General features: G+C 48.2%; 1 protein-coding gene across 1 annotated transcript; it reads right to left on the reverse strand.

Annotated features, from left to right (window-relative positions):
• Window positions 1–16,345: 16,345 nt before the first annotated feature.
• LOC123402619 (ubiquitin thioesterase OTUB2-like) lies at window positions 16,346–20,825 on the reverse strand. Its single transcript, XM_045096557.1, has 10 exons — window positions 20,476–20,825; window positions 20,350–20,394; window positions 19,506–19,580; window positions 18,658–18,714; window positions 18,113–18,250; window positions 17,911–18,030; window positions 17,375–17,433; window positions 17,227–17,282; window positions 17,043–17,149; window positions 16,346–16,935 (listed from the first exon to the last, which is right to left on the reverse strand). Exons 1-10 carry the CDS (start codon window positions 20,569–20,571, stop codon window positions 16,693–16,695), a joined length of 996 nt encoding a protein of 331 aa, XP_044952492.1. The 5' UTR covers window positions 20,572–20,825; the 3' UTR covers window positions 16,346–16,692.
• Between the last annotated feature and the right edge of the window lie 1,658 nt (window positions 20,826–22,483).

Here is a 22,483-nt window from a genome sequence, read left to right on the forward strand (position 1 = left end):
GTGTTCTTAAAGACTCAATCCGGTAAGATAACGTCAAAGGGGAAACTCAATTCATTACAAGAAGGGAGAGGGTAAGAACATCATAAGATCCAACTATAGTAGCAAAGCCCACGGTACATCGAGATCAAGACATCTCAAGAACACAAGAGAGAGAGAGAGAGATATCAAACACATAGCTACTGATACATACCCTCAGCCCCGAGGAAGAACTACTCCCTCCTCGTCATGGAGATTGCCGGGATGATGAAGATGGCCAACGGAGATGGATTCCCCCTCCGGCAGGGTGCCGGAACGAGCTCCCGATTGGTTTTTGGTGGCTACAGAAGCTTGCGGCGGCGAAACTCCCGATCTAGGTTTCTTTTTGGGGGTTTCTGTATTTATAGGAATTTATGGCGATGGTATTACGTCAGTTGGGCCCACGAGGAGGTCACGAGCCTGCTAGGCCCTCCCGGGGGGTAGGGCGCGCCTACCGGTCTCGTGACTCCCTCGTGGCTCTTCTAGCCTTCTTCCAAAGCTTCGGGGGTCTCTTTTGGTCCAAAAAAAATCATCGCGAAAGTTTTATTCCATTTGGACTCCGTTTGATATTCCTATCTAAAAAAGGTCAAAAACAAGGAAAAAACAGGAACTGACACTAGGCTCTAGGTCAATAGGTTAGTCCCAAAAATAATATAAAATAGCATATTCATGCATATAAAACATCCAAAGTTCATAATATAATAGCATGGAACGATAAAAAATTATAGATACGTTGGAGATGTATCAGTGGCTGACGCAGGAAGAGCTGTGGGGAGGGGGTGGCCGTCGCAGGGAGGGGTGGCCGGAGCAGGGCTCGCGGGGGGAGAGGGAGGGGTGAGGGGTGGCCGGCGTGGGGGAGCTCTCATGGCTAGCAGCGCGGGTTGGGGGCGAGGGAGAGAGACAGAGAGATAGCATGTGGGGTGGGGTGGGTGGGGGCATATCCGGGCTTTAGGAGAGATAGGGGAGAGAGAGGGGCCCTAATGGCGGTCGTTACAAAACGTAGGTCTTGCTGTCCGTGGCGAACGACAAAGAGGGGGTGGGGGCGGGGTGGCGTCGGCCGTTAGGCCATATCTTTGCCGTCTTCCTGTCCCCTCTTTGTCGTCCGCTGGCAGACGACAAAGTGGGGGAGGGTGGGGTCTGGGCCCTTTGTTGTCTGCCTTTCCCTTCTTTGCCATCGGCTGGCAGATGGCAAAGATATGGCTGATATGGCAAAAAGGCCCTTTGCCATGAGCCATATCTTTGTCGTGTGTTTTCTGGAAGCTGACGACAAAGAGGCCCTTTGCCATCAGCCAGGAGATGACAAATAACTGACTGATGGAAAATTCTCTGATTCCAGTAGTGAGTGCTTGCTGAGCCATGTCCTAAAGCCAGATCGTCTAGTACCACACTTCCATGACATGTGTCATGTTTCCTAGGAGGTGGCTAAGAGTGACAATCAAAGCCTTTCAAAGTTGTCAGAATCGCGATTCTGAATCGAATCGGAGCTTCGTTGCTAGGATCGTGAATCGTAGAATCATAACTATCAGGATCGTAGAAACTTAGATTCTATGAGCAAAATCGTAGAATCGGAGGGGCTAGTTTGGATCGTAAGATCATAAGATTCTAAGACTTGAGTCACAATTCTGACAACTTTGGCCTTCTCATTGAACCCAATGCTCTCCATGACAACGTTGTAGAGGGAGCGTGCATGTCGACATGCTTGTTGTCCCTGATGTTGAATGCCACCTCCTTGATGGTCTCGATCATGCTGCTAATGACGCTCAGCTCCTTGTCCCTCAAGGCACCTATCTTCCTCTTCCTCTCAGAAGTAGGAGCATGATTAGCAGGCATGTCAAGGTCATCAAGGATGATGGTACCCAACTCATGTCTGTCTAGATACTCGACGGCGGGTGTATCAAGACTTCGAGAGGCTCATTGGATCCCATGACATGGTTGCCTGTAGTGAAGCATGTCGATGTCAAAACCGGTAGATCTCAGGTAAGGGGTCCCAAGCTGTGTATGTTTGATCAATTAACAGGAAAACGGGAGACAGTGTTTACCCAGGTTCGGGCCCTCTTGATGAAGGTAAAAACACTACGTCCTGCTCTTGTTTATATTGATGATGAAGTATCGAGTAGAGAGTTAGTCTACCATGAGATCGTATGTTATGGTCTAAACCCTAGGGGTAATGATGTTGTGTATCGATATATGATCATTGTATATCGACTAGCCTGGCCTCGGCTTATATAACACACCGAAGGATTAAGATAACAAGAGTCCTAGTCAGTGGAGAGGAGTCCGTGTCTTGATCACCAAGTCTTGTGGAATCTTTCTTGTATGTGTCATCGGCTGCCTAAAGTGGCCCATTAGGGATAGACCAGCGGCCCGAGGACCCCTTAGTCCCGAGCTCCCTCATTAGCCCCCGAACTGGCTCCAATGTCGTAGTCTTGTATCCTTGCAGCTTCCCATGCCCAAAGTCTTTGGCTTATGGGGCGAGTTCTTCTCCCCATTTATGTTTGGCCAACACCAGTTCGAACGCTGATGACTTCCCGATTTCCGAGCAGTATGCGTTACTTAGCCTCAAGACTAATCCGAGCATAGGTCGAGGACGGGTTATCAAGTTGGGGATGCTTCCTCGGTTCTTCTGAGTTGTTCTTCATCTTCGCTCATCGCTCTTGAAAACTGGTTCAATAAATCTTCCAATCACTGATCTTGAGGATTTCCATGGTCTATCCGAAGAGTTCATACTTCGGGCATCCGAGGAGCCCCTTTAAGTTCTCGGCTTTTATCAATGCCTTTTTTACGCCACATCTCGGGTTTGAAGTGTTTCCCTTGTGGCGGTGTCCCCTTGCATCCGAGCTCCAACAGAAGATTGCATCCGAGGTATCTTTTTTCAGCTAAGCTCAATCATCGGATTTTCCATATATGGAGCCAGCCACTTGCATCCGAGCTTTATGTCGGGCTGCTTTCAAGGTCATGCAACACCTCGGTCGTGGGTTGATTTTTGTGAATTTTTTCGATTGGTGTAATTTATTCTCTTACGAGTTGTATAACCAGTAGCCCCCGAGACTTGGTTGGGCAACATGGTGACCCTAGGATCGTATCTCCTCGGGAACTAGTTCATCCATTGAGTTTTTTTTTGACAACACCAAGGTGTAGCTCAGCATGGAAGATGTCGGACTATGGGTCAGAAAAGATTTCCCGAGCGAAATCACCCCACAGGACACCTCGAATAAGAGGATGTTCCACCTCCTCAAAGAAAAAAATGAAAAATATGATAAAGGTGCCATAAGATCGATAATACAAAAAACTTTAGCAAAAACTTTACGTCTGAACTAAATCAAGTTTCTTGGTGCCAATCCGAATATTGGTCTTAAAATTAGTTTGCGCTTCCGTCGTGCTTTAACATGAAACATCCAATCTCAAGACTTCAAGCGTGTCAGCCTTCGGCTTCAACCACCTATCCCGAAGGCGGAGTGCTTCTGAGGCTAGTTTAGCAAATTAAACTCGAGCGGTTTTAGAGAGAAACCTGGCTATCCGCCTATTGACCATACACTTGGGTTGAGAAAAGAGTGGTAGGAAAAGACTTTGCAACAACCAAGCAGAGCAATCATTTATTATAAATGGCTCATATATACTCCGTCCATCCCAAAATTCTCGCCTTAGGGTTTTCTAGAAATGGATGTATCTATACTAAAACGTGACTAGATACATTCATATCTAGATAAATCTAAGACAAGAATTTTGGTGCGGAGGGAGTATTTAAGAGCCCCAAGTTAACATGGGGAAAGGAAGTGTTTTTAATTAACAACACTTTTAACAAGCTAAGTTTTTAACAAAAAAGTTTTTTGTTTAACACAAATATAATGCTTGGTTGAACCGCATATAAATTAAAAAAACTGGAAAAAGTTGAACATGAAAGTGACTTAGCTGGTTAATGTGCTTGGTGTTGATGACTAATACATCTCCAACGTATCTATAATTTTTGATGGTTTCATGCTATTATCTTGTCAAATTTTGGATGTTTTGTATGCCTTTTATATCTTTTTGGGACTAACTTATTAACTCGGTGCCAAGTGCCAGTTCCTGTTTTTTCCATGGTTTTGACCCTTTTCAGAGGAGGATTTTAAACGGAGTCCAAACGGAACGAAACTTCCAAAAAGATATTTTCCGAAACAGAAGAAGAACGGGAAGCTTAAGAACCAAGGCAGGGGGCCTCCAGGGACCCCACAAGCCCCCTAGCCGCGGCAGGGGGGCCCGCGCCTCCCAGGCTTGTGGGCTCCCTGGGCATCCCCTTCCCTAGGTCCTTCGCCTATATATTCCCATAAATCCCAAAAAAAATCAGGAGATCATCGAAAGTACTTTTCCGCCACCGCAAGCTTCTGTCTCCGCAAGATCCCATCTGGGGCACGTTCTGGTGCCCTGCCAGAGGGGGGATTTGCATACGGAGGGCTTCTTCATCAACACCATGACTTCTTCGATGATGCGTGAGTAGTTCACCATAGACCTACGGGTCCTTAGCTAGTAGCTAGATGGATTCTTCTCTCTCTTGGATCTTCAATACAAAGTTCTCCATGATCTTCATGGAGATCTATCCGATGTAATCTTCTTTTGCGGTGTGTTTGTCGAGATCCGATGAATTGTGGATTTATGATCAGATTATATATGAATCTTATTTGAGTTTCTTCTGATCTCTATTATGCATGATTTCATATCCTTGTAATTCTCTTCGAGATGTGGGTTTGTTTGGCCAGCTTGATCTATGATTCTTGCAATGGGAGAATTGCTTGGTTTTGGGTTCATACCGTGCGGTGACCTCACCCAGTGACAGAAGGGGTAGCGAGGCACGCATCGTGTTGTTGCCATCAAGGGTAAAAATATGGGGTTTTCATCATTGGTTTGAGTTTATCCCTCTACATCATGTCATCTTGCTTAAGGCGTTACTCTGTTCGTCATGAACTCAATACACTAGATGCATGCTGGATAGCAGTCGATGTGTGGAGTAATAGTAGTAGATGCAGAAAGTCTTGGTCTACTTGTATCAAACGTGATGCCTATATGTATGATCATTGCCTTAGATATCGTCATGACTTTGCGCGGTTCTATCAATTGGTCGACAGTAATTTGTTCACCCACCGTAATATTTGCTATTTTGAGAGAAGCCTCTAGTGAACACTATGGCCCCCGGGTCTACTCCATGCCATATTTTCAGCCTTACTCTTTTACTTCGTTGCACTTTCCGCCTTTAGATCTCACTTTGCAATCAATCTTGAAGGGATTGACAACCCCTTTATAGCGTTGGGTGCAAGCTCTTTTGTGTTTGCGCGGGTACTCTGGACTTGACGAGATTCTCCTACTGGATTGATACCTTGGTTCTCAAACTGAGGGAAATACTTACTGCTCCTATGTTGCACCACCCTTTCCTCTTCAAGGGAAAAACCAACGCAAGCCCAGCCTCCGTCAACGTGTCAATCTCTGGCACTGTTGTCTGTTGCCGCAGCAATGACCTCGGATGAGATTGTAGCGGGTTGAGGTCCCAGCCCCCCAAGCCGGTCACGAGGTAGCCAACTAAGAGCTTGGCTTGGAGAAATGGAGACGCAACACAGTTATTGTGCCAAGGCGAAGCCCCCGGTCCAGCTAACATGATGAAAATGGTCGGGTCATGACGCCGAAGACTCCGAAGCAGGTTGGTGAAGAGATGACGAAGCCCCAGGTCTAGCCCAGGTGACAGAACAGGTCGGTAAGGTGACTCTAGAGTCCCCATGCCAGCCGATGTGTGGAAGTAGGTCGGCGTGGTGGACGTCAGCTTGAAGAAGCGATGGTGCCGCGATGCCGATGCAGGTCAGAATTTGTGACGCGACCAATGCTGGCTTGGTGAAGTAATGGCACTTCCCACCCATGCAACCCATGGGATGATGAGGTTCTCCTAATAATTATTCGGTCCTCGAGATGCCGAACTCTTGGTCGGCTGACCGAGATGATGAGAAAATTTGCTCCAAAAAGGACGTCTGACAACCCGTTCATGAAAAAGATGAACTCGGGTCGGAATCGTTTTCGCGCAGAAAATAGATCCAAAATACATTGTACTCATCGGACATTTCCCGGAGTTTGGACAGTTGAATTGAGCTGAAAATTTTAGGGGTATTCGATATACGAATTCCGGAGACAATCAAGGATGGGATTGTCCAACACATGTCCGAGCTAGATACGTGACACCTTGCCCTAAACTCATCCAGATTCCCGTCCAGATTCGACGGGACTCCGTTATATCGGGAATTGCTGGAGATTCCTCCATCGGAACGTGATAAAATTTTGCAGGGTTGTTGAAAATTAAATTCCGCACAATTCCACCAAAGCAATCGTCAAAGAGATGCTCGAGGAAATGGGGAAGACGAACATGATCCTGCTGTCCATAAAAAAACTGCAATTTGCATACGAGCCATCAATTCTTGTGTTGATCTCACAGCGGAACTCTCAATGAAAGCACCAATATCGGTGTCAATACCGGTAGAGCTCAGATAGTGGTCCCGAGCTGTCGATCTCAGATTGATGGGTAACAGGAAAAGGGGAGACGATATTTACCCAGGTTCGGGCCCTCTTGATGGAGGTAAAACCCTACGTCCTACTCTTGTTTATATTAATGATGAAGTATCGAGTAGAGAGTTACTCTACCTCGAGATCATATGGTGTGGTCTAAACCCTAGGGGTAATGATGTTGTGCATCGATATATGAACATTATCTATCGACTAGCCTGGCCTCGACTTATATAACACACCGGAGGCCTAGGATAACAAGAGTCCTAGTCGGCTACGTTGGTGGAGAGAAGTCCTTGTCTTGATCATCAAGTCTTGTGGAATCTTCCTCGTATGTGTCATCGGCTGCCCGAAGTGGCCCATTAGGGATAGACCAGTGGCCCGAGGACCTCTTAGTCCCGAACTCCCTCTAAGCCCCAGTAGAAGATGGTTTGCACCCGAGAATATTTTTGGATGGGCTTGTTGAGGTACTCAACATCCTTGGGGTGATCGTAAGAATGAAAGGCAACATTTTTATTTTGTGATTGGCATGTTAGATCGAGTGAAACAAGTTACTCGTTAGCTAACCACAATGTGGCCTTGGTAGTGCTCCACCTTCAGTAGAATGGTGAAGGTGTCTTGATCGCATTGTGCACCGCTAAGGTCTCTAAGATTTGACACTTGGATCCATCTCACTCTCCACTTCCAAAAGATGGTTGTACACCCGTGTTGAGGTAACTCTATGTAATAAAACTCAAAGACCATATTGGCAACAATGTTCAGGTGCACCTCCTTAAAGCCCTTATTAGTCCTCACGGCTCTCGATGATATCAAACATCTTGTACATGACAAAGGTCGACATGTAAGGATCTCATTTCATCGCATTCCCCTTCATTGACCCCCTCAACCATGCCTTGGAAAACTTAATGGACTACTTAGTATCAGCCACATGCATCGCCGTCACTAAAGAACACATGTGAGGCCTCCCAGACACCTTTGCATCTTGAGCCAACAAGTATGTCCTCGGCATAGGAGGCGAAGGTTTGTTTGGTGCCTGGCAAAATAAGGGCATGGCTATACTCTTCCTCGGTCATTGCCTACAATGGTTAGTATCAGAACTAATTGAACAAGAACATTGCATCTACCACGCTAGCATGGACTGGTCATTAAGTTGAAGACTACTAAATCTACCATACTAAAATGAATTGATCGTGAAGGTCAACACACTACCAAATCTACCACACTAACATGGATTGATTATGAAGCTCAACACACAAGCAAATCTACCATGCTAGCATGAAAACCAACATGGAAAGAATGTAATACTATCACACAAACATCGATATCACAACAACATGAAATCATCATTGCCAACAAGCAAAACCTATCATAAACCAAAATGGCACCGCTACCAACTGATTTACCACATCTTCATGCAACATTCATGAAGAAATACTTGCATAATTTCTACTCTAATTTAGCATATGCTCATATATCTATGCTACAACAATTAGGGTGTGATGTTAGTTACCGCTACCATGATGGGGAACATTGCATGTGAAACAACATTTTTCCTACGAACACCCAAGATCTATCTATGGAGATGCATAGCAATGAGAGAGTGTGTGCGTCTATGTACCCTTGTAGATCGTTAAACGGAAGCATGTATCACGCGGTTGAAGTAGCTGTATTCTTCACGATCCAATCACGATTCAATCCGATAAAGCGCCGAACGGACGACACCTCCTCGTTCACCACACATCCGGCTTGATGACGCCTCCTCCTTCTTGATCCACCAAGAAGGGAGGACAAGTAGATGGGATCACGACCAGCACGCCAGTATGGCGCAGGTTTCAGCAGGGCTTCACCAAGCACTACAGAAGAACCGATCTGTGGATGAACGGAGTAACGGGAGGGAGAGTGCTGCTGCCAGGGCGTGGGGATTGTTATATGCATCCATGCCCTCTCCTCTACCATATATAGGAGGAAATGGGCACGGGTGGGGTGTAGTCCCTAGCCCCTCCTCCAAGGAGGGTCGGCGGCTAGGGAGGAGTCCTCCCTCCACAAGGAAGGGAGGAGTCCCCTCCTCCAAGGCACCTCCCGGGTGCCTTGTCCATTTGGGACTCTTGCCCCAAGCCTCATGCGCCTGGCCTAGGCTGGCCAGGGCGCCACCCCTACATGACATGTGGGCCCCCGAGGTAGGTGGACCCCCCGATGGACCCCTGCAACCCTTCCAGCACCCCGATACTTTATCGATAATGCCCGAAACTTTTACGGCGACCACAATATGACTTCACATATATAAATCTTTACCTCCGGACCATTTCGGAACTCCTCGTGACATCCGATTTCTCATCCGGGACTCCGAACAACATTCAGTCACCAATGTGAATATCCCAATACTACTTTAGCATCAATCATCGTTAAGTGTGCGGACTCTACGGGTTCAGGAATCATGTAGACATGACTGAGACACCTCTTCGCTCAATAACCAATAGCGGGGCTAGATGCCCATATTGGTTCTTACATATTCCACAAAGATCTTTATCGGTTGAACCATGATGTCACAGATTCAGTCAATCTAGTATGCAGTTCCCTTTGTCTAGCGGTATGTTACTTGCCCGAGATTCGTTCGTCGGTATCTCTATACCTAGTTCAATCTCATTATCGTCAAGTCTCTTTACTCATTCCGTAATACAAAATCTCATGACCAACTCTTTAGCCGCATTGCTTACAAACTTCTTGTGATGTTGTATTACCGAGAGGGCCCATAGATACCCCTCCGTCATATGGAGTGACAAATCTCAGTCTGGATCCAAGCTAACCCAACATGCACCCTCGAGGGTACCTGTAGAGCACCTTTATGATCCCAATTACAAAGTAACTTTTGATAGCACATAAGGCATTCCTTCGATGTGAGAGAGTTGCATGATCTCATGGTCTTAGGAACAGATACTTGACATTCAAGAATGCAGTAGCAACAAACTAAGTGATACGATCAAATGCTATGTTTTACGATCGGGTCTTGTCCATCACAACATTTTCATAATGATGTGATCCCGTTATGAAATGAGAACTCATGTCCGTGGCTAGGAAAATTTAACCATCTTCGATCAACAAGCTAGTCTAGTAGGGGCTCACTAGGGACACAGTGTTGTTTATGTATCCACACATATATCTAAGTTTCTAGTCAATATAATTTTAGCATAGATAATAAACATTTATCATGAGCAAGAAAATATGATAATAATCGATTTATTATTACCTATAGGGCATATTTCCAACACACCGGAAGAGCATGGAGGAGGCATGGAACAACTCAAAGAATAGGAGGAAGAAGGATCGCCGCCGCCGACCTGAGAAGATGGTGCCACTTAGAGGGGGTGGTGGTGTAAATAGGCGGAGGCAATTGGCGAGAGGTGACGAAATTACTGCCCGACGCGCGCTAGCTCGCACAAGCTTGACGCTGCATTCCCCTCCAAGCACACGGAGAGCTTGGCTCCATGGAAACTGCCGATTTGGGGGTTTCTTCAAGCCTGGCTGAGCGCTGCCTTTGAGGTTCGTGCAAACCCAGCTAACCAAACAAGCGAATTTGGTCTCCCGGAGCCTGCATGGGGGGATGCAAGTGTCAGTTAAACCCTGCGCTGTTTTAGGATAATTTCAGTCCAGTGGAATAAACCTACGATCGTGTGAGCATGTTCACTGCGTGGGGCCCAAGTTTGTTTTCCTAGTGTTTAGGATCACCACCGAACCCGTCGTGGGATGGCGCGGGATCAGGGGTTCATGGCAATTTTGTAGGATCGCGGGAGAGAGTCGTTGGGATGGCAGCGGTCGTAGCTCGATCGTGGTCCGAGTCTGCAGCTAGCGCTCGGGGAGTTAGTTAGAAGCCCCGTGTATTCGCAGTACAAATAAGAGAACAGAAATAGAAAAGCAGCATGTTGTTCGCTGCAAAACTTCTCTCTCTCGAGCTCGTTCTTGCGCACTGTGAGTGTTCTTGCGAGGATCAGGGAGCGAGCTGACAATTGGCATAAGAGCCTTTCACGATCCGGGGAGGTCATGTCGAACGGACGGCAGCGCACGCCATCGATCCCTCCAACGGAGGGGAAGGGAACGGCACACCAGTAGCGGCGCAAGGGGCACCGACACCGGCCCCTGCTACCCCGACGCATCCACGGACGCGAAGTCGCGGACGAAGCATCGTCAGGAGGGGCGGCAACGAGGTGGTCGTCCACGAGCGCGTCGTGCAGGAGCGCACGAACTACGGCAGCATGATCGTCTACCCCACGCTCACCGCCACGAACTACGTCGAGTGGTCCCTAATAATGCGGATCAATCTGCACGCCCAAGGCCTCTGGGAGGCCATGTCAGGCATGGGTGTACCCGGCGACCGCGAGGACATGGCAGCGCTTTCGGCGCTGCTACGGGCCGTCTCGCCGGAGATTATCCCGGTCCTCGCTGTCAAGGAAACCGCGCAGGAGGTGTGGGAAGCTGTCAGGCTCATGTGCATGGGGGTGAGCCGCGTCCGCGAGGCGACCGCACAACGCCTCCGCAGGGAGTTCGAGTCGATCGCTTTCAAGGAAGGCAAAACCCTCGACGCGTTCGGACTGCGGATCGCCGCCCTCGTCAACAACCTGCGCTCGCTCGGGGACACCGTCGATGAGGTAAAGGTAGTCCAGAAAATCCTCAGGGAGGTGCCCAGCCAGTACGTTTAGATCGCATGCTCCATCGAGACACTGCTTGATCTGAACGACCTGACTGTGGAGGAGCTGATCGGGCGCCTGCGATCATCTGTCGAGCGGTGCTCCGGCGCCGCGATGGACAGCGCCGGTGGGCAACTTCTGCTCACAGAGTAGGAGTGGGTGGCACGTGGGAAACAGCGCGAGCAAGGACAGGGCTCAGGCGCGAACGGAGGAAAAACCAAGCAGAAGGGCAAGTCGCGGGGACGGGGCCGCGACAACGACTGACGCGACTCCGGCAGCAAACGCGACATGTCGCAGGTAAAATGTTAAAACAACTGCAACAAATACGCCGGGCACATCTCCAAGGACTGCCCGGAACCACGGCGCAAACGAAAGGGCCAGCAAGCGAACCTGGCCAAGGTGCAGGAAGACGAGCCGACCCTGCACCTTGCTAGGGCCTGCAAGTTCCACGACGACGACGACGGGCCCACGCTCTCCATGTCTATGGCGACTCCTGGCGGCGAGGGGAAGACACTACATGCGGGAGGTGCCGAGGCCACGCCCATGGGGACCAGCGCTCACGCCAGCACCGTGGAGCTGGTCGAGGAACGCGTCTTCCTCACCAAGGAAGGCCAACCCGACGACATCTGGTTCCTGGATACAGGCGCCAGCAACCACATGACCGGCTGCGCGTCTGCCTTCGTTGACCTGGACACCGGCGTCTCCGGCATGGTGAAGTTCGGAGACGGCTCCGTCGTCGACATAAAGGGGCAAGGAACGATCTTGTTCTCATGTCAGAACTGAGAACACCGCGCGCTCACCAACGCCTACTACATTCCTCTTCTATGCAGCAACATCGTCAGCCTCGGGCAGCTCGACGAGAGCGGCTGCAACGTCTACATCCACGACGGCCTCCTCCACCTCCGGGATCGCCAAAACCGTCTAGTGGCACGAGTGTCGCGGGCGCGGAACCGGCTTTACGTGGTCACCCTCAAGATCGCACAGCCGGTGTGTCTTGCTGCATGCCACGAGGAGAATGCATGGAGGTGGCATGCCAGGTATGGCCACCTCAACTTTGACGCACTCCGCCGGCTAGCGAGTCGCGACATGGTGCGTGGCCTTCCGCCCATCGAGCACGTCGAGCAGCTGTGCGACAGTTGCCTAGCAGGAAAGCAATGTCGAGCCCCCTTCCCGCAAGCCGCCAAGCACCGCGCCGAGGGAATCCTCGACCTCGTGCACGAGGACCTCTGCGGGCCAATCACGCCGGCGACTCCCGCCGGCAAGAGCTACTTCCTGCTACTCGTCGACGACAAGAGCCGCTACATGTGGCTCACACTGCTCCGGACGAAGGACGAAACGACAAACGCAATCAAGCAGTTCAAGGCGCACGCGGAGGTTGAGACGGGTCGCAAGCTCCGCCTTCTCCGCACGGATCGCGGAGGCGAGTTCAACTCCATCACCTTCGCCTCGTACTGCGCTGATCAAGGAGTGGTGCGCCAGCTGACTGCGCCGTACTCTCCGTAGCAAAACGGAGTGGTGGAGCGACGGAACCAGACCATCGTCGCAACGGCTCGGAGCATCATGAAGGCGAGGGGCATGCCCTAGAGGTTCTGGGGCGAGGCGGTGAACACGGCGGTGTTCTTGCTGAACCGCTCGCCTACGAAGAGTGTCGACGGCAAGACACCGTATGAGGTATGGCATGGACACAAACCAAACGTAAGCTACCTTCGTGTCTTTGGCTGTGTCGCGCATGTCAAGACGGTGAAGCCACACCCGGCCAAGCTGGACGACCGGAGCACACCCATGGTGCTCTTCGGGTACGAACCAGGCTCGGCCGCATACCGGGTGTATGACCCGTCGCGGCAGCGCGTCCATGTCACCACAGATGTGGTGTTCGACGAACATGCAAGCTGGAACTGGACGGAGCAGGGGGCAGTGACCCGCACAGCCCCCTTCACTGTCGACTTCTACACGCATACGATGACGCGCTCGCTGCCACACGCGGCAAGCCCCGCCGAGACAGGCAGCGCACGCCAAAGCCCCACTGCACCACCGGAGCAAGTACAAGACTCTGGACCGGCGGCCCCATCTCCTTCACCGCCGCCGGCTGCATCACCTCCCCACCTGCACCTCGGGCGGTGTCGCCAGAAGCAGCACCGACGCCGACGCAGCTCCAACACCCCATGACGACGCGATCCCGCAACGGCATCGTGCAGCCGAAGTCCTTCGAGGACTACGTGATGGTGCATGAGGACGAGCTCGACCCCGACGCAGTCGAGGAGGAAGAACTCCACCTCAGGGTCATGGGCGAGCCACTCACGTTCGCCGAAGCCGAGCGCGATGCAAACTGGAGACGCGCCATGGACGAGGAGATGTCGTCGATCATCGACAACGAAACTTGGCGCTTCGCCAATCTACCTGCAGGGTTTCGGCCCATCGGACTCAAATGGGTCTACAAGCTCAAGCGGGACGCAAACGGAGATGTCCAGAAGCATAAAGCAAGGCTCGTCGCGAAGGGCTACGTCCAGAGGCAGGGAGTGGACTTTGAGGAGGTGTTTGCCCCAGTGGCACGCCTCAAATCTGTCCGCTTACTGCTCGCTCTGGCAGCTCAAGAAGGGTGGCCCGTCCACCACATGGACGTCAAGAGCACCTTCCTCAACGGCGATCTTCAGGAGGAAGTGTACGTAGCGCAGCCTCCCGGCTACATCGTCGCTGGAAAGGAGGGCAAGGTGTTGCACCTGGACAAGGCGCTCTACGGCCTACGACAGGCACCACGCGCGTGGTACTCCAAGCTAGACAGCTGCCTGGTGGAGCTGGGGTTCAGAAGAAGCGACTCCGAGCACGCTATCTACGGGCGCGGCGCTGGGACGGCGAGGCTCCTCGTCGGCGTCTACGTCGACGATCTCGTCATCACGGGCAACGACAAGCTGGAGATCACACGGTTCAAGGAGGAGATGAAGAAGCTCTTTCGCATGAGCGATTTGGGGCTGCTCAGCTTCTACCTTGGCATCGAGGTGAAGCAGGAGAAGAACTCCATCACACTGAGCCAGGCCGCGTACGCCACGAAGATCCTCGGCAAGAGTGGCATGGTGGGGTGTAGACCCTGTCCAATGGCCATGCAATCACGGCCTAAGCTCAGCAAGGGGAGCACTGCGCCGGCGACCGACGCAACGGAGTACCGCAGCATCGTCGGGAGCCTGCGGTACTTGGTGACACACGCCCCGACATCGCCTACTCAGTGGGCTATGTCAGCCGCTTCATGGAGTCCCCCACCACGGAGCACCTGGCACCCGTCAAGCAAATCCTCCGGTACGTCGCCGGAACACTGCACTTCGGTTGCCGGCACACGCACGGAGACAAACGCGCGACGCTGAACGGGTACAGCGACAACGATCACGCGGGCGACATGGACACCCGCAAGAGCACCACCGGCGTCCTGTTCTTTCTGGGGCCGAACCTCATCAGTTGGCAATCCCTGAAGCAGAAGGTGGTTGCGCTCTCCTCATGCGAGGCAGAGTACATCGCCGCAACGACGTCGGCATGCCAGGGCATCTGGCTGGCTCGGCTTCTCAGAGAACTACAGAACAAGAAGGCCGAGAGGATCAAGCTGAAGGTGGAAAACAAGTCCGCGATCTCCCTCTGCAAAAACCCCGTTTTTCATGACCGAAGCAAGCACATCGACATAAGATATCACTTCATCAGGGAGTGCGTGGAAGACGGGCGCGTGGAGGTCGAGTTCATCAGCACTGACGGATAGCTTGCGGACATACTGACAAAGGCAGTAGGACGTGTCAAGTTTCAGGAGCTGCGAGCTGCAATCGGCGTCGCTGGGATCAAGTAAACAACACAGGGATTAGGGAGTGATTGTCAGTTAAACCCTGCGCTGTTTTAGGATAGTTTCAGTCCAGTGGAATAAACCCACGATCGTGTGAGCATGTTCACCGCGTGGGGCCCAAGTTTGTTTTCCTAGAGTTTAGGATCACCACCGAACCCGTCATGGGATGGCGCGGCATCAGGGGTTCATGGCGATTTTGTAGGATCGCGGGAGAGAGTAGTTGGGATGGCAGCGGCCGTAGCTCGATCGTGGTCCGAGTCCGCAGCTAGCGCTCGGGGAGTTAGTTAGAAGCCCTGTGTATTCGCAGTACAAATAAGAGAACATAAATAGAAAAGCAGCATGTTGTTCGCTGCAAAACCTCTCTCTCTCTCGAGCTCGTTCTTGCGCACTGTGAGTATTCTTGCGAGGATTAGGGAGCGAGCTGACAGCAAGCAACGAACCACGCCCTTGATGTGTGGTTCAGTCTTGGGGGGGGGGGGGGAGGGGGGGTATTGGAACGCATGCTCTTCAGGAAGCCGTCCCCCTCTGTAAATGACATCTGAAATCATTTCACTTGGATCCAATCCAATCTGAAGATGAATTTATCTCAGGACTGCAGCAATTCTGAAGCCTCTAGGTGTTGATGCTGCTACCGATACAGTTGTTCCATTTCCCTTCTTCTTCTCCTTCGTCGTCGTCTGAATGTTGATGTCTACCATGGATGAAACTACTAAAGATTGCTGTTTCCACAACTTTGCGACGATGCAAGCGAAAGAGAATAAATGTCCATCTTCTTCAGATGACTTGGAATAGTCCAAAGATGCACAGCATGCACAATTCTACAGTCTACTATTGGAATATCGTAGTTATACATCGCAATGTAAAGCAAAAAAAAAAAAAAAAAGCAAGCCATTCCTAGAAAATACATTGGATTATCATACAGGTTCAGACACAAGCAGGGTAACCAGCAGAGATAGAAAGAATCACAAATAAACCAATCACGCAAACTAAATAAACAATTGCATTCCTCCTTGTATATATGCCAACTGATCAATCCAGTGGCACCAGCACTATTTATCTTTGCCAAGACAAGAAAGAATGCACAAGTAAGCATCTCTCCTTCATAACTGTATTGATAGGTAGGCAGCAGCCCCAACTCAACATTAACCTAGCAAAATCTGTTGAATTTCTGCATGTGATATCTATTGGCTTGTATTGCCATCAGCAGCAGAACAACTCAGCTTAACCCAGCCTTGTTTAAGTGACTAATAATATAAATGTGAAAACTAGGATATTTTCATCACCCACATTGCTGTAAACAAAACGGCAAGCCACCAAAGAGACATGTCCAAACAGGTGCAATATTAGTGTCTTCCAGAACATACAATAAAGATCAACCGATATCATGCCCATGGTCAAATTTCGAAAACACAATTAAGAAGTTCGAATGTGATCACAGAACATTCACCCCTATACCAGCCAACAGAAGAAAAATGCACAAGTATATGCTATGCCTACACCAACTTCATCGGTGCATCTACTCTACCACTAAACTCAGCAACCCTCTCCTTCAACGGCAGCAGCCCAACTCAACTTTAACCCGGAGGAATCTGTTGACTTGAACTCTGACCAGCAGGATGTTCTTCTCTGGGAAGCCTGATGACTTGAACTATGATCACCAGGTTCTTCTATCTAGGAAGCCTGATGACTTGAACTCTCAGAAGAAGGAGCACGTGGGTAGATGATGTCGTAGTGATAACCATTGTACAGCAGCGTCACAGCCGGACGGGGAACTCCAGGACCAGTGTAGATATCTCGAGCATAATCTCCTTGGAATGTTTCCACTATGAGGGATACATCAAGTGCGCTGGCCAAGGCCCTCATCATAAGATATTCCGAGTCCACACGAGCTGGAGTGACATGCAGAAAGCACCACTGTTTGTGCAACAAGAAGTCAGGTAAAATGAGTGCCGTGTATCCAACGATGGATGCACCGGAAATTCAGCACAAGTTAATGTAAGGGAAGGGATGCTGATACTGACAACTTTCAGACTGTAAATTCCACTGGCGACATCTGGTATAAGCGGTTCATACACCAGCCTGTGCGAGCACATCTCAATAGCTACTAGTAGTCTGAGGAAAGCAAAAACTAACCAATAAAATGTGTCAGCAACATGAATTACGATGAACAGAAGGAAATGTAAGGTTCAGGGTGTTTTTTCTCACTGTCTTGCGTCTCATCGTACGTGCTGAAGAACTTGAGAAGTTCCTCTTTACGGCATCTAAAAATGGCACATATTATGTCAGTGAGATGGAATGCATTCTCATCTACAATACTTTGATGGAATTGCAGAAAACCAAGAGAATCAAAAACCTGCTAGTTGATTCCGTGTTCTTCCATCTCTTTACTTCCTCAAGCAGCTTCTTAAATGCCTGAAAGAATCAGCGACTCAATTATTCACAGTTGAAAATCATAGCATTACAAATAATACATACAGAATACTGATCAATAGCAGGATATAAAAGAACACAGCTACGACAACTGCCTGAGAACAGTGAGGTGACTGTACAATAATAACCAGCAGGCGTGCATTGTTGCAGTGCTCAAACAAGCCTAAAATTATGTTATTTCCCCGTTATATTGCCGTTCTTCCTTTGCAAGTAAATTTCTCTTAAGGTCGTTGTTACAATTGGGTTGTTAACTTGACAATAAGCTTCAAATTTGAGTTTGTGCCAACATTGTGTAAAACTGTGACGGCATGCCACTACTGTTAAGCAATTGTGCATCTCCTGCAAATGACAAACAAAGATAGTGAGATGCCAGATGCACCTGAAGAGAATCATCATCCCTTTGCAATTGCAAGCATGTTTATCCAAGAATGAACAAATATGGAGAAGGCGAGAACTTACTCTGCTGCTCCTGGGAAACTCAGAGTCCCATCCAAGATCTGCATGTCGTGCAGACGCTGTTTCAACAACACCAAGGAGACGGTGTTCCTCATCTGTGTCCGGCCTATCAATAACTTGCTCCTGTTGTACATTCGCGTAAACAGAGAAAGTTAAATAACTAAACCTACATCATATGCTAAGAAAAAGGGAGGAGGGCAATTACTAGGTAGGAAAATATGAAGCTCCTGTAGAAACACTCCCCATCTCCAATCACCGGTCTAAACTCTGAATAGCCATCAAGACTGTTCATCCCATTAGAAGAAACCATATAACGATTCCTTACTTCGGAGATGGGTTGTGTCTGCAACAACCACACAAATACGAGAATTCAAATTACAGAGTAGAACATGGAAACAACATATCTAAAAATGTGATGGATTTTTATTCCAATTTTTGGTTTTTGAAACCACTGTCATAAATAATCACATCACTGATATTGATTTGTTGCTGTTCAGTAAGAAAAGAAGAACATATATATTATTGTCTGAATAACTCCACAACAGTACAAGTACGATTCAGCTTCCATCAAACTATCACAACCAAGAGTTAACATACAATTTATTTAGTATGCATAAAAGAGAAAATAATCCTTCTGAACAGTTCATTGTAGAGGAACAATGAATCAAAGTATCTTGTGATCTAGGACTTTCATCCTGATATTTCGCGTAGTTAACACTTGAACATCACATTAGGCAAATGGAGACAAACCTTGTGCTGCACATGGTCCAAACATATTTGCCTTCCTTTTCCTTCTCTACGAAAAATCTATTTGACAAGAAATGAAGAAAACGAAGTTAAAGTCCATACATCCTGCCAATCTTACAACTGTACAGAATCAACAAGTAGAAGCCAATGATTTTCCTTTCCCCAGTAAAGAAAAACAAGAATTTAATAGCAAGACCACAAACGTTCCAGTCCAAATCACTTTGTTTTCGCCAACTATTAAATGGAAGTGTAAATGAAATTATATTCTGAGGTTTCTGAAAGTTCTAGGTACCAATCAACAAAATGTGGAAACTTCTCAACCAAATCCGAAGTGGTCAGAGATTTTGCATGTAAATAGCAAATGATTTACAGAAATTATGTTTGGTTATGCAGTCATGGACTAATGTCTAGACTAAATCTTCTGATAACAATATCTGTTTACAAAGGAAGATCTTACATTCGACTTCAGGCCCTGTTACTAAAATATTGCAGTAATCAGGACATGACCTCCTGATTTCCTCAAATTTTACAGAGCAATTTCAGCAAGATAGCCATGCGCTTCAAAATACGACGCCAGATTTCGGAAAGATCCACAAGCAACAAGGACGTTTGTACTGCTGCCAACATTTGCCCAAGATTCCTCCTCTACTCTAGGACGCCACATGATGCTCTAACCAAGATTCCTTGCCTTGCTTAAACTAACAGGTCCAGAATTAACATGAACAAACAGAAATCAAGAATCTCAATTCCAGTTTCCATGCACATAAAATAGCTAAGTATAAGAATGCTCATATGGTCAATACCACCCAAGAATCACAAGTGCGAAGATTAAAAAAGATTCAGGTCCATACCTTGTTCTTGAGCCAACTCCAGGGCGATTTCCGCTTTTCAGGCGTGGGTCTCACCTTGACTTGTCGTAGTTTCCCCTACTCCACAGAGTTAGCATCAGGATTCACACATTTTGTATTAGCAAGGTGAAAGGACTAACAGGATTTTAAAATGTGGAGGTGTCCAAATCCTCTATACTCTTGCCGATTTTGTTATGAACTGAGTTTCGACTTTCCAGGCATTGTAGTCAGATTCAAACTTTCAGGTAACAGATGACCAAAGGCCCAAACTTCTCAACCAAACTCCAGGGTGGAGTAAGAGATCAAAGGTTTTTGCATAAAAGTGGCCGAGGATCTAGATAATGTACGTCAAGTTAAGTAATCTAGTGCAAGCATTCAGAATAACTTCTCCTAGTCCTATAATACGATTCATTTATACTGAAAACTGATTCGTTTTGGCTTCAGGATTTCTTGCCAAAGTATCGCAGCAACTACTGCCACGACATGATCCTCATATGTCATCACACTGAATAGAAGAATCATTTAGCACAAGACAGGACACCTAAATCTTGAACAGTTTCGAATAATCACAACAAGATGCTTGTTCGTCTCTAAATTCACACTGCACCGCAAGAAGAACCCCAGCATTTGCACTAGATTGCGCTTGTACTACTCAAGTCTCAAGATTTCAACAAACTTAAGAGATCACAGTTCCCAGCATTTGCCCAAGATTGCGCTTGCATTACTCAAGATTTCAACAAACTTAAGAGATCACAGTTCCACGCCCCCGAACAAGAAAATGATCACAGCTCCATACTCCAAATCACAACGCAAGCGAGCAAGCAAGAAGACCGGATTCGGGCCATACCTTTTCCTTTCTCGGGAGCGCGTCTTTGGCGTGCGACGATTCCACCTGCTCGAGAAGAAACCAAGAAACGCTCAAGAACGCACCCCCCAGAGACTCCAAGAAACTCCAAGAAACAACGCCCATCACCTGCTGCTCCTCCTCCTCGCCCTCCTCGATGATAACCGACTGCTGCAGCCGTAGGATCTGCTTGAACTCCAGTTCGTAGTCGAACGACCTCATCATCCTCCTCCCCGCTGAGGAGCTTGACCCCCCGGCTCCGAAGGCGATGGGGAAGTCGGGGATGCTGCCCACCAGCTTGCCCTTCCTGTCGACCCACGCCGCGGCGCAGCTCGACCCATCGGCGCCGCGTCCGGCGTAGTCGAGGGAGCGGGTGGAGGAGCTCGGAGGACAAGGAATGACCTTGCGCGGCAGCGGGGGCACCGTATCCTTGCCCTTCCGGCGGTCCACCACCGTGGCGGGGCTCCACCCATCGGCGCCGCCTCCGGCCTGCTCGAGGTGGAGGGGCGTCGCGCTCGCACGGAGAGGTGGCGGCGCAGCAGCGGTCGTGGAGGCATTGGAGTCCGGTTCTTGGATGCGGTCGTCTTCGACCGGTCCTGCTGCTCCTGAACCGGAACCGGCGGTTGGCTCCATCGCGGGAGGACTCGCCTGGCAATTCCGCTAACTCCCGAGGGCCGGATGGAGAAGAAACGTGTGGAGGGTGCCGGATGGAAAAGGGGAGGAGATGGTCTGACGGCTATTTATCTGGAAAACCCTGATGGCGGTTTGATCCTTGGGGTTTTCTGTTTCTACAAACAACTCCACGTTGAACCACACTTTAGTACGTGCAGGCACACACACGTCCCATTTTCGGATACAACCCACACGAAAGATAAAAATTACAGAAGGACAATAGGGAACACGTGACCAATCCATCGTCGAAGGGGTAACACATACCATGTCGCACAACATAGGTTGTATCCGCACAATTCAACAGGAACGAGGTTCCCATCGAACGACGCCTTTCCTCATCATAATTTGATCGGGACATGCCTTGCAACATGACATGTCCTTTTGGGGGTAGTTGTCACTTGTCCACTTTTCGCAAGGCCGCAAGAAATTTTATTAGAATTTATGTCGGGATGGGAGTTCTACGTATTAGTAGATAGATTCAAGTGATATCAGTATGTAAAACAAATTCATTAAAAAAATAGCTTCCATCATAATTGAATATTTTATGACAATGAATTTAAATAGTGAGTCTATCAATTTGAAATTTTATATAACTGAACAAAGAGTTATTATTAATTTATTTCTCTTGATATTCAACCATATCGTCACAATATGTAACGATGCATGGGAAAGAGTCCAGTCAACATAAATCCTTGCACGAAACTCATAATCAAAGTAACTGAGTACTCTAGCCTACGCATTGTTACCAGCATGCATGTGCTTCCTTACAATGTCTTAAGATGTACTCCATCTGTTCTCATATATAAAATGTTCTAACTATTTTGTAAATAAATTAAATGTGTATAGACCTATTTTAATGTGTTTAGTCTTTTATTTTAGTCTATATTAAAATATGTAAGGCATCTTATATTTATAAACGGAGAGAGTAGATAGATTAAACTAACAGCAGTATGGAAAATAAAATGTATTAAAATAAAAAAATAGTCTTGATGATAGAATATTTTGTGGCAATGAATTAGTGGTGAGTTTATCACATAAAAGTCCCATATAACTAAACAAATGATTCTTTTTAATTTATTTCTCTCAACATGCAACCATGTTGTCACAATACTTAACCATGTATGGAAAAGGGAACACCTCAATATTCTACCATGGAGAGGAGCCCACAATCAAATTAAGTGAGAACTTCATTAATTTTAAGATTATATTAATACTAGCATACTCGTTGTTACCAATGCATTTTCTTACTATGGTTTAATGATGTGGAGCGAACCTCGAAACGAGGATCGATCCGTTGTTGGCTAGATCTTTCACGAGATTAACCTTCACCGTAGCAATTAGTGGTGCCAGGTATATGAAAATATTCGCAAACTTCTTGTAAAAACACGCCAGTCCGAATGCGCTTAGAGAAGTGTTTAGGAACACAATTACCATCCATGTCACATGCAAGCATAAGCACTCTTGC

The sequence above is a fragment of the Hordeum vulgare genome, chromosome 6H (genome assembly GCF_904849725.1).
Source record: "Hordeum vulgare subsp. vulgare chromosome 6H, MorexV3_pseudomolecules_assembly, whole genome shotgun sequence".
Classification (NCBI taxonomy): Eukaryota; Viridiplantae; Streptophyta; class Magnoliopsida; order Poales; family Poaceae; genus Hordeum; species Hordeum vulgare.

Excerpts from the sequence above, each read along its gene's own strand:
- LOC123402619 (XM_045096557.1), bottom strand. The coding sequence starts at position 20,571 with ATGATGAGGTCGTTCGACTACGAACTGGAGTTCAAGCAGATCCTACGG. Across the intron at positions 18,031-18,112 it reads GCTTCATATTTTCCTACCTA|GAGCAAGTTATTGATAGGCC; the intron begins GTAATTGCCCTC and ends AATGTACAACAG. Across the intron at positions 16,936-17,042 it reads GAATTTACAGTCTGAAAGTT|TGGTGCTTTCTGCATGTCAC; the intron begins GTCAGTATCAGC and ends TTGCACAAACAG.